Genomic DNA, 12,024 nt, shown 5'->3' on the forward strand with positions numbered 1-12,024 from the left:
TAATAGTAGGGATGTACCGATTCACCTGACTCATGATTCGATATGATTTACGAGACAAATCTCATGATATGATTCACACACAATTTTTTACCAAAATTATTTTAAACAAATTTAAGGCTTTTTAATTTTTTCTTAGATGCTGCTTATGTTCTGCCATAACTAAATAGCTTAAATATTTTAAAAACAAATTTCAAATTAAATAAATAATTTTTAATACAGACTAATGAAGACTCTTTAATGTAAACAAACTAAAACTGTGAATGTGTGTAAAAAACATGCTGGATAAGTTGGTGGTTCATTCCGCTGTGGCGACCCTGGATTCAAAAAAAAGGAACTAAGCTGACAAGAAAATGAGTGAATGAATAAATAAACTAATTTTAAAAGGAGAGCGTAAAAATAATCTTATAACTGGTTCTGTAACAGAACAACTTTCTCTTTTAGCTAACTAGCTAACTCTAGGTATGAGGCATCAACAGCCTTTTTTAATAACATTTAGACTTCTAAGCGTGAAGAATGTATAAAACGCATTCAAGATATCAGTTTTTCTGGCAAGGATCTCTAACTTGTTGAGACACTGAGGCTTATGCAACCAAATATTTGTTGTAGGTGATGATGTTAAGAATAGGAGAGGAAATCAATTTTTGGATGTGTAGTGATCCAGACATAGACGACTGTGAATTGATTCACAAATGTCAAAAACTGATATTGAATTTCTGAATGTTATTTGATAACGTGATGATGACAGAAAATCAAACCGGAACTGAGAAGTGTAGCACTCGGACAGTCTGTGGTGTGAACATAACAGATGCAAGATGGCGGGGTGAAAAATCAGACCGACACCGGCTGTGAGAAAAGCTAGTGTAAGGAAGCACTTTCGCTTCTGTGAAGTTGAAGGAGAAAAGATCCTAAAAAGTATACGTAATGAAGGCCTGTAGAGGTTTCTAGTGGCTGTTTTATTGGGAGAAATAATTTTATAGCCATCTTCAAAGACATCAGTGTATGCTTTTACAAACCAATACTAATTTGCTTTACTAGTACTTATGTGTATTTAAATGTCTGAAACCTAAAATAAAATTAGTTTTGAAAGTTTAATTTATGACTTGTTTGAGCTGCATAAAACAGATTTGAATATAGAAGCTACTAATAAAACACACTAAACAATGCTCCAGAGTAGGGCTGGGCAATAAAATTGGTATCAGCATTTATTGACCAAACACCACTGTTAATATATCGATTAAAAAAGGTATGAAGCGATATACTTTTACTAAAAGATGGCTGCTGAGCGCGCGTCTTAAAAGTTTGTCATTTCCAATGTGGGTGCGTTTTACAGGATGTGCATATGGGAATGATGCACACATGTTGTGCAAGCGGCGGACATGTTACGAGTGTGCATTTTCCAGGCGCACCTCAAACATCTCAACTTTTCTGAATGCAGCAAGCGCACCACAATTAATGTAAGTGGAGCTAACCAATCTGCTTCACACTTTGTAAGGAATATACAAATTTCAGTAATATTGGCTAGAGGTGTCAAAATAAATTGTTTCTTCAGTGCACCTCGATGCAGATGCGGACAATTCGGTATCAGTTAAATAATAATTATAACCGGTTATTTTGTACTAACGTCATTTATCGCATATGCGCTATGTCGCCGTAGCTTACAATGGCGAGGAAGGCGAGTGCTAGTATTTACAATGCTCTAACTACATAAAAATGCAGAAACTGTGTAAAATTTCACTGTGTGTTTGCTGGATCAATCTTTTAGCAAACAGCAGAAGCCCCTATTTCACTGCAGTTAAGAGAATGAAAGTACTCCATTCCTCTCTTTCTCTCTCTCTCACACACACACACTCAATGTGGGCCCATTTGACCAGCTGGCGTGACTTTTCCTCTCCTCTCGGCTGTTTTAGATACTTCTGTATACACAGACACAAAGTTGCAAAGTTTTCTCCACCGTGTCTATCATGGATCAGCTGTGATCACCGTTGCCGCCTGCCGCTTATCAGTGTCACTCATCGGTGAAGAGCGCAGCGCCAAACTCTTCCAAACACTGCAATGCTTTTGACTTTTCTCCATAAATTTGTATCAGAGCTGCAGCAATGGTTTGTCCACTTGTCATCCTCTGAGAGAACAGTTGATGGTAGCAAAGACGGCAGGAAAACGTGAGCGCAAATTAAGGGAAACCACACACTCGCTCTTGTCACTTCAGGTCACAAAAACAGCACACGTGAAAATGAGGTTTACTGTATCCATATTATTCACACCTTAAAGTTTACTTTGATTGTTTAGCATTTGCAATTTACCATTGTAACATTTTATTTATCAAGTGTAAGAGTCTCTTTAATGCTTATGTTAATATTATTATTAAGAGATCAGATATTTTACTTTAAATATGTTTTGTCTTTGACAATTAAAACAATTTGCCTTAGTAATGTTGGTAAATTAAAGTGGTTAAAAAACACATCTAAATAGATTGCTAAAAAATTTTTTTTTTTTGCAATATCGCCCAGCCCTACTCCAGAGACCAACCAAGGATGACTGGTGTTAGCATATACATTAAAAGGCTTAATAATGTAATAAAGTAAATTTAGTAAGAGTGTTAAAAATTATCTTGCTTATAATACACAACAGGAGGTTGTTGGTAATGATTTGTTCAATATGCCACAACAGGCACATTTCTTTTACTGTTGGTTCTTTGTTACCTTGTTGTTGACTTACCAAATCACTTTTTTTGGGATTAATAAAACATCTTGGTAGTAAATTATGGCTCAGATACTTTACCTCAATATTCAGACGGTGATAAAAAATAGGACACCTGTGTAAAACAAAAGACGCATCTATAATTGTTTTATAATCGCATTGCAGCTCTCTGAGTTGTATTCGAATTGTAGGTTGCCTCTCCCCATCATGATTAATTGGAGTTAAAGAAAAATAAAAAAAGTAAATTTTGTAGTATTAATTGTGTTATTCACTCAAAAAATAAAAAGATCAACCCAAAAAGTCAAGCAACTTCTGTTTGAACACTTGCAAGGGATCGTCCATCTTTACTAAAAAGACATGCCTTATCTCCTTCCATAAATGTTGTCTGAAAGAGAAACTCCTACAAATGCATATTGAAAGATTTAAATCTAATTCAACTCTTGAAGAAAATATTCTAGATTTATGTATTTTAATGTACCTATGGACTGCAAAAACACCTTTTAAAACAGGCCGTCTAAAACTAAACCCAATTATACTGATGCATGGTCATGATATACAACATTGCTATTGCTGCAGTAATGATCCTGATGAAATGAAGCAATATATCACCATGCTTCAATTACTGCAGCAACAGGATGCTTTAAAGCTAATATGAAATACTGCACAATGTGGACATTGTGATATGCATGTATGATGAGCTTGCCATTAGTTGTAGCAAATCACTGAATTGATTCTCTAGAACAAAGAGAACAGCTGTTTTAGAGATGCTAAAGCAATGTATTCTCTCCAGCTCCGCTGCACTTCTTTATCTTGCTGTGAACTACAGTAACACATATTAATCAAACATATATTAAACTCATAAATCTTATAGTGTGCATGGAGTATTTGGCCATACTAAAAGTTGTCATATAAAATAATTAACTTTGGCTTTCAACACATTTCAGTTTAAAGCAATTGTGTATTCAGTGCAAGATATCCTCACACTGTAAAATTATGAGTCACGATAAATCCCTAACATAACATTGTGAGCCATGTCAGTGCCACAGTCCTGGTGGAGAAGCATAATCAAATTACTATCCAGTGAATCACCCATGATCAGTACACAGATTAAATAGCGAGTGAGAGGCAAAGCAAGGAGAGATTAAGCTGGGGTTCCCCTTGAAACATCATATAAACCATTTCCAACCAGTCACTTTCTTTATATTCTACTCTTTCTCTTTTCTCTCAACCATTCCTACAACAAAGCACATGTTCAGCCAAACCATGCCATTAGTCAGAAGAAGAGCGAATAATAATGATAATATACATCTGCATACAAACCCACACACCTATGTGAAGTCCTGGACATAAACATACACCTACATGCATCACACTTAATACAAGTCTCCCTCTGGCCTTAATGCTTAAACAACCATCACTCAACCCATGCAACAAAGAGCCTCAGGGCGACAGGAGCCAAACACCAAGCCATGTACTGATTCATTTCATCTCTGCTCAGCTCGGTAATTCATTTTAGATTATTAAAAACAAGTTGAGTAATATCGAGTAGGATCAAACTACTCAGCTGGACGACACATCTGTCATATCCCTGAGATAAAACACCAGCGCAGGATATTCTGTTCAGATAATACCATATTTACAGGGACAAAACATTCATGTTTTCCCAGGCCCCAAGTCAAAACAGGTCCTCTATAGTACATCCTAATGATTTTGCTCTTTGTCTGATGCAACACTGCAACAATAAATCATTTATGATTGACTATTTAATACTGCACAAAGACTATTTTCCTCCATTTCATTTTGAAATTACATTTGTTTAAGAAGGAGTGTAATATTTTCTTGTCTAAGGGTGTGTTCACAATTGGTTCAGTTAAAACAAAGTTGTTTGCTCTGCTTAGTATGGTTTATTTAAATAAATAGTTCCTCCATTATTTTGCATGGACAGTTTTTTTTTATATTCGCAGCCTAAAATTTCTGATTTTGTGACAGCTTTTTTCAAGACTTAATTCTAGTGTTTTGCTGTAAAAATACAAAAAAGTCTTGTAAAGAACCATTGGACCTGCAAAACCCTGGAAGGACTGAATAAGTGTGAATGCAGCCGTTTAAAGCATGATGACCACCAAAAAAACAGATCACTTAAAGGCTGGTTTAGACAAACATAAAAGCTATAAAAATAACAAAATTCACACCATTATTGCGCTGAAAATCAAATATGTTGCTTAATTATTCACGAAAATCAACTTCTGAATGCTAATCAAGCCCGGTGGTGTCTACTACGGTAGCCGAAAGAGCTTAACAAGCTGCAATTAAAGAAAACTACGATATGATATAATGTGGGTATAAGACCTAATCAAAAGCTAACCATGTCTTTAAAATATGGAAATTAATTTTATCCCAGTATTTTCAATTGAGTTTTTGTGATAACCTGCCACTAATAACTTTGCCTGTGTTTAAATGGTCTTTCGTCTCTTTTATCCTTTAACAACCAAATGGATGCTTAAATCTGTTTAACTGATTATATTTGAATTAATTTACAACATCAATGCTGTGAAAGGAACCTACCACCAAATAGTGACATAAAGCTCACACCTGAAGTTCATCATTTGCTGAAAAAACACTAGCTGTGCATATTGCATGTTTTCTTGAATTGCAACATGTTAAGCTCTCTCTGTCACCTTTGGTGACATTTTCTTTAAAAAAAAAAAGGAAAAGAAAAAAGAGAGAATAAATCTAGACCAATCCAGAGCTAAGCGTCAACATGCCCTAAAAATGCCCCATTTATAATGGCACTGAATGACCGCCAAACAAAACTCAATTGAACAGACTTCAAATGTTACTTTTTTTAAATAAAGGTGAGAACCAAAAGGGGTTTTCACAGATTAAGGTAAAGTTGGTTTTATATTTGCACATTCATTCAGTAACAACTTGTGACAAGCTCCCATGTTTACCATGGTGCTTTTTCAGACTGAACTCACATGTAAATATGACGTCAAAGCAACATTAGCACTGTCTAATTCACTGTGCTTTGATAGCTGTTCGTTGCTAATATGATTTCACTATTAGGAACTTGTAAAGAATACTTTTCTGAATTGTATTATTACAGAGAAAGTTAGAATATGTGAATATATAACCAACTTCACCTCAATTTTTCACAGTGATGCCACAGAAACGCCATTGGTTCCCCTAAAGATCCTCTTAATGAAAAGTATTCACTGTAAAGAATATTTGTCGTTTAAAATGAAAAGGTTCTTCAATTGAACATTGCAATTAAGCAATCTTTATTTTTAAAAGTGAACACTGGCACAAGGCTACTATACTTTATTTCCTAAAAGCACATTCCTAGAGGAGGAGCCTGATGTTTTCTAGTCTAAAAATGTCTGGTTTGCAGTAGAATTGAATAAACGTTGAATGACTCAACGACATCAGACATTTAACCGATTCAACATGTGTTGACTGTTAGATTCGCGAGATAAACTGGGGCTTCAGCCAAACCATGTGGCCGTAAAACCTAATTAAAGTGGCCATGTACCACTAAAAATACAACTCGAACAAAAATGCAATTCCCGTTCTCATTTAAAGTCTTCAAATGGTCACTTTGAAGCTTTTGTGTGTGTGTGTGTGTGTGTGTTTTAGGAATGATAACAAATAGCTTTAGTAATGCTGAATAGGCTACTGTACCGCGCAAGGTAACAGTCTCTGGGTGTAGACCGCAACTTTTCCATGTCTGATATTTTAGGAACTTCCCCGATTTTTTTCATCACAGTTTAGCACTACTTATTTGAATATGCGGGTTTTTTCTGTGTAGGTGAGCTGAGCTAGCAAACTTGTAACCGTTTTATCATATTTTTTCTATTACTTTCTCTCTTTCATTTATCTTTGAAGTGATCCTGTCAGGAAATGTGTAACCTACGGTTGTCTGTTGTGGTTACATATTCATTCCTCCGTTTACGCTCAACTCTCCGTCGGCTGAGCTTCTCATTATTGTGATTTTGAGCAGATGCTTTACATAAGAGTCAATTCTCCTTACCTTCAATCTGAGAATCCAGCGCGCTGGTCATTTCTATAAGAGTGGCTTCTTTCGTCTTGCCCGTTATCCTCTTCATTTTACAGTAAGTTCGTGCGTTCCTTTTCTCCCACGGGACAAAGAGAAAAAAATCAGTCAGTCGGCTCAGTTCTCCCTTTAGTGGGATGATTAATGTGCCAAATGAGGATTTCCGATTTCAGTCTTCAAGATGTCACAAAGGAGAATGCAATGGCTAAAGTGTGAATCCATCGTTCGCTTTCTTCTCCATAACATCTATTACTAGAGCAGGCAGCGGCGGCGAGCTGAGGAGGAGATGGTGATGATGGTGGTGATGATGTCTTAAAGGGGCGTGACTTACCGTCGGCATACTGGCAGCACATTAGTCAAAAATATGATATGGTTCGAATGTCATGCTCTACATTAATTATGTCTATGCGACTCCACTGTACTACACAATATAGAAAAGTGGATGAATTCAAGATCAACCTGCGAAAGTACGCCCTACTTTTGATTGTTTTTGTCCTGCAAAGGAGTTCTCTATTAAGAAATTGAGCATCTTACTACACGCCTACATATCCATTACTTCAATTAATTTTGAATGAAAGCACACTGTCAGAAAAAGCACGTGTGTTTCCGTCTTAGAGCATTTGCTCCCTCTGCTGGTCTTTGAATTGACAGCAAGCTGTTGGGTGTGTCCCAATCTTCCATAACATGCTGTGAAGTGAACTTAAAAGCCAGAGATTTTGGAGCATGGGAAGCGGGCAGGGTAAACAGAAAACCCAGGGAACGAAATAATTATCAATTCACAGGATATTTCTGACGATTTTACATATCAGTCGCTGTGCACAATTAACTATTCACGGGAAATAATTTTTAATATTTTTAACTTGTGTTCTGTTTTAGCTATAGTAGAATGTTTTTGGTCATATCTTATTTTGAGAAAATGCTAAAAAATAACAATAAATAAATAAAAAAATAAATAAATAAAAAAATAAAAACGCAATACACTCTAGGAAAATTTACTACCCTTTATGTTCAGGAATAAAACATCCACTGGATTTAACTGCGGCAAAATCCATCAGATAAATGTTCATTCATTTATTTTCATTTTTTTTTTTTTTTACATAAATCTGTTAATTACTCTCAGTCTTGATCAAAACCTCAAAATTTCTTAGAAAATTACAGGATTTTAACTCTTTAATTGTCGAATTCATAAATGACGTCACTGAATTGGTGGGAAAACACACACACAAAATTGCGTATTTTCAAAATAAAAAGTAATTGTGGACTGGATTTTTTTAACCTTTTATCAAAGTCTTAGATGTGTGAAACAACATTGCCTTTGGTGCACTGGTTTCGATTTTTTTTCTCACTAATTCATGTTGGTGCCCCATTGACTTCTATAATAACCACATTTTTATTAAAAAGTCCCGACACCATAATTATGCATTTTTAATTGTTGGTGGTTTTTCTCTGTTGGGAAGAGGTCAAATTTGTCATTTTTACTGTTGATCATCAGTTGGCACCATTAACCCTTTAGGCCTGTGCAAAGAATGGTTAGTTTCTGTATTTTATAAAAAGTAAAACAGCAAATTAAAGTGTGTGTATCTGTGTGAGACAGTGAGAGTGACCTTTGCGCGCTTACCTTGATGTGTCTGAGAAAATCAAACTATGCATCTCAGCTCTCAGAGCTAATGGAATTCAGTGGGGCAAAACAGCCAACAGTAAATTAGGGAGAAAAAGGTTAAATCTAAAAATGCATCAGAGCCAATGTTGCTACTAATCGTTCACACGTCCAAGACTGTGCCAAAAGGTTAAAAAAAATCCAGTCCACGATTACTTTTTATATTGAAAATAAATATTTATGCGTAATATTTGTGTGTTTTTCACCAAATCAGTGACACAATTTGTGAGTTTGGCAATTAAAAAATTAAAATCCTGTAATTTTTTAAACAATTTAGTAGTTTTGATCAGGACTGGGGTTGATTAAAAGATTTATGCAAAAAATAAAATAAAATAAATAAATAAATAAATAAATAAATACAAAAACATTCAGGCTTATCTGATGCATTTATCCCGACCATAACGAAAGGGGAGTCAATTTGAGTAGTGCACAAGGGTTATTGATAACAAACCATACAAGTAAAATATGAGTTATTTTTAAGATTTCTAACTAGAAATGTTTTTGAGCACCAAATCAGGATTTCTGGAGGATCACGTGACACTGAAAACAACTTTTAAAATAAAAAATTAATTGTAACTCTCAGTGATTCCCAACTTTCGACCTATTGTTTATATTTACACTCTGGTTGTTGCGGTGAATGAAACCGACGTGACCGACACTTTCTCCCAGGTAAACTACATTACCCACCAAGCATCTCTTCAGGGAGCGTGCGCACTTGCTGCAGCTAAAGGTACGCTACTGGTAATGTGGAGAATCAGATACGAGTCAAATTTATAGGTAACCTTAAAATAGTGAATGCTATTTAATCAGCGTGTTATCGCAACTTGTAACTTGTAATATCTTATGGTATTTTGAGTCATTTGATTAGTCTAGTTTATCATCGCAGATATACGTCATAGTTGCTTTAGCATGTAGCTTCATGCTAGCTGCGTTAAGTTTTCGGTTCATTAACGTTTCATTCTCGCAAATTATTTTAAAAATGCATTGCATGAACCCATGCGAACATTTTTAACTCCGTATGCAGATGTATAAATATTGTTTTTATCCTAACTTTGATAGGAAGAAGAGGACAGAATCGAGACTAAACGCTATGGCCACAACTTTCACCAATACTCCTTACTCAGAACTGACCAGCTCGCATTACCTGTGAGTCTTCAAGCCCAGTAAGATACAGTATGCACCGTAGCATTGTTCTTGATGCATTCTTCAGATTAGCACCATTGTAAACCATGTGACAAACGCAAAACGCATAAGATCTGTAAAAATATTATTTTACTGAATGTGAAAGTATCTCCCCAATGTGTGAGTTAAGCAAGGTGAGTTATGATCAGTAGTTGTCTAACTACGGTTTCTATTTCAGGTTCCAACAGGTGTCTCAAGAACATTTTGGTGAGTGTGATTACTCATTGCTTTTTTCTCTATGGTTCATGTTGGTTTCTCAAAAAATGGGTATATAATCAAGAACATGCATTTAATTGCACACTAACTTTATTTGGTAGCCTTTGAAGGAACTTTCAGGAAATTGCAGTTTAGTGCATTACTTATTCAAAGACTTCTTAATGTGTTTCTTCTTTAGATCCTTCATTCAGTATCTCAGTATAAATATCCAGCACAATGAGTGACCGAAAGCGCAAAGGCAACGACGCCCCCAACAGTCTGTCTAACAGAGACACTGTTGAACTTCCTGATGATCTCTCCTTGAGCGACTCTGACTCTGATGAGCCCTTAGAGAGTTTCGGTAGAAAAATTGAGGACTTATCCTCGTCCTCAGAGGAGGAAGGCGAGACTCGGCAGCCGGTCCAGTCAGTTCTTCAAGAGAATCCATCCTTCAGACTGACAGGCGGGAGCTCTAGTTTCTGTGATCGCAGCAGGGACATCTTTGCACAGCTGGATAGTGCTGCAAAGCTCACCTCTAAAGATCTAGGTGAAGATAATATCCTTGATGGCACATTTGCCCGTCCTGCACCACCTTCACCCCCACATGCAGTGCAAAACAAGTGTGGTGTCGGCCAAGAGCTTACCAAGAAACAACCTCCAGGTAAAAAACTCCCAGACTACCTCGCACACCCTGAGCGTTGGACACACTACAGTCTTGAAGACATCGATGAAACCAGTGATAAAAAGAATAGTCAGGTTGCTCATGAGTACATACGAGAGCTTCAGGATAGCAAGAGGTCCCAGAAAGCTGCGCTTGAGACTTTTACTCCAGCTTTCAACCAGGATCATGGCAGCAGCAATGAGAATAAGATTGTGTTCGCTAAACCCAAGAGCAAAGATCAAAGTGGGAGCAAAGCTGATCACGCTAAGAAGGAAGAAGTTGGACTTCAACACTTGGATGACAGAGTTGAGGCTGATGAAGGAGAGGCTCTTCAACAGAGCAGCTCATGGCCGAATAAAGAGAAAAAAAGGAAGTGGGGAGTTACGAAAGAGGAAGATGACACGGTGGCACCCAGTGCTGTCTTTACCAGTAGTAAGAGAGTGAATCGCAAAAACTTTCGTAAAACACCTGATGATAATGATGGTGACAAAGAGTGAGCACTTTGAGCTTAAATACTTTAAACTAAGGTTTTAATGTCTGTGTACCTAAAACTTATCATTGTTTTGTATAAAGTTGTTTGATTATCCATTATCTTGGCTTTGGCCATGAGAAGCTCTTGCTGTGCAGGCTATTTAAGTAAATAGGCCACATATCTGTAGACTGATAACCTGTCTAAGCGTGTTTTAGTGTGTATAGGATTATTATGAGGTATACTGTCAAGTTTTTATGGATGCTTTTCATGAATAAATTTGACTTTCAGACCCCATTAAACAAGTGTGCTTCGTCTTTATGCAGCGAAAATGTGAAGCTCAATGTTTTGCATGGTGATTGGTGATGAATAATGCAAATTAGGAAGTCAATACTATTTCTGGTGGGCAAGAGAAGGTACCATAGATACTGATATCATTTACTTCCATAAGGACACATTGTACAACCTCCACAGTCTTTCTCTGTGTATTAGAGCACTTGTGTTTTAGTTAAATTATTTATGCCACATCCTCAGATTTAGATTTGTGTGAATGCAAGTGGATGGGTGTATCCCAGTGTTGGGTTGCAGCTAAAAGGGCATCTGCTGTGTGAAAACATGCTGCCCATTTCTGGGGGTTCATGGGTTAGTGTACTCTCAGTGCTGGGTTGCAGCTACAAGGGCATCCGCTGCATAAAACCTATGCCAGAGTAAGTGGCAGTTTATTCTGCTGTGGTGGTGACCTCTGATAAATCAGGGAATCAAGCCAAATTCATAGTGAGTGATAGCAACGTATATATATATATATATATATATATATATATATATATATATATATATATATATATATATATATATATATGTAAATGTGTGTGAGAGAGATATGTGCCACTTATAATTATGCATGCAAATCGATGATTTCACCATCGATTTGATTATATTTTTTAAAATATAAGTCTTCATAGCCTTTGATGTGTTGAAATAGTATTTTTGGCATTATATAAACAAACTGTCATGTAACCTGTTAAAATAATTTAATTGAATGATTTCTTGCTAGTTATCAGGACTGATGATGTTACAGAAATCTTTATCAGTTCAAGTTTAAATAATATAAA

General features: G+C 36.2%; 2 protein-coding genes across 10 annotated transcripts in view; one reads left to right on the forward strand and one right to left on the reverse strand.

Annotated features, from left to right (window-relative positions):
* The window catches only part of ano5b (anoctamin 5b), a 61,613-nt gene extending 54,560 nt beyond the window's left edge, over positions 1–7,053 (reverse strand). Inside the window, exon 1 of one of the 2 annotated variants that reach the window (NM_001079983.2) lies at positions 6,725–7,053. In NM_001079983.2, the coding sequence (NP_001073452.2) occupies positions 6,725–6,800 (76 nt within the window). In that variant the 5' untranslated portion in view covers positions 6,801–7,053. The remainder of the gene's footprint in view (positions 1–6,724) is intronic. The other variant, XM_005168891.5, reaches the window with a different exon arrangement.
* A 2,052-nt stretch (positions 7,054–9,105) lies between these two features.
* On the forward strand, positions 9,106–11,214 carry tssc4 (tumor suppressing subtransferable candidate 4). 8 transcript variants are annotated; one of them, XM_005168885.6, is made up of 4 exons: positions 9,106–9,182; positions 9,465–9,568; positions 9,766–9,794; positions 9,982–11,214. In XM_005168885.6, exon 4 carries the CDS (start codon positions 10,020–10,022, stop codon positions 10,938–10,940), a length of 921 nt encoding a protein of 306 aa, XP_005168942.1. In that variant the 5' UTR covers positions 9,106–9,182; positions 9,465–9,568; positions 9,766–9,794; positions 9,982–10,019; the 3' UTR covers positions 10,941–11,214.
* Positions 11,215–12,024: the final 810 nt, after the last annotated feature.

The sequence above is a fragment of the Danio rerio genome, chromosome 7 (assembly GCF_049306965.1).
Source record: "Danio rerio strain Tuebingen ecotype United States chromosome 7, GRCz12tu, whole genome shotgun sequence".
NCBI lineage: Eukaryota > Metazoa > Chordata > Actinopteri > Cypriniformes > Danionidae > Danio > Danio rerio.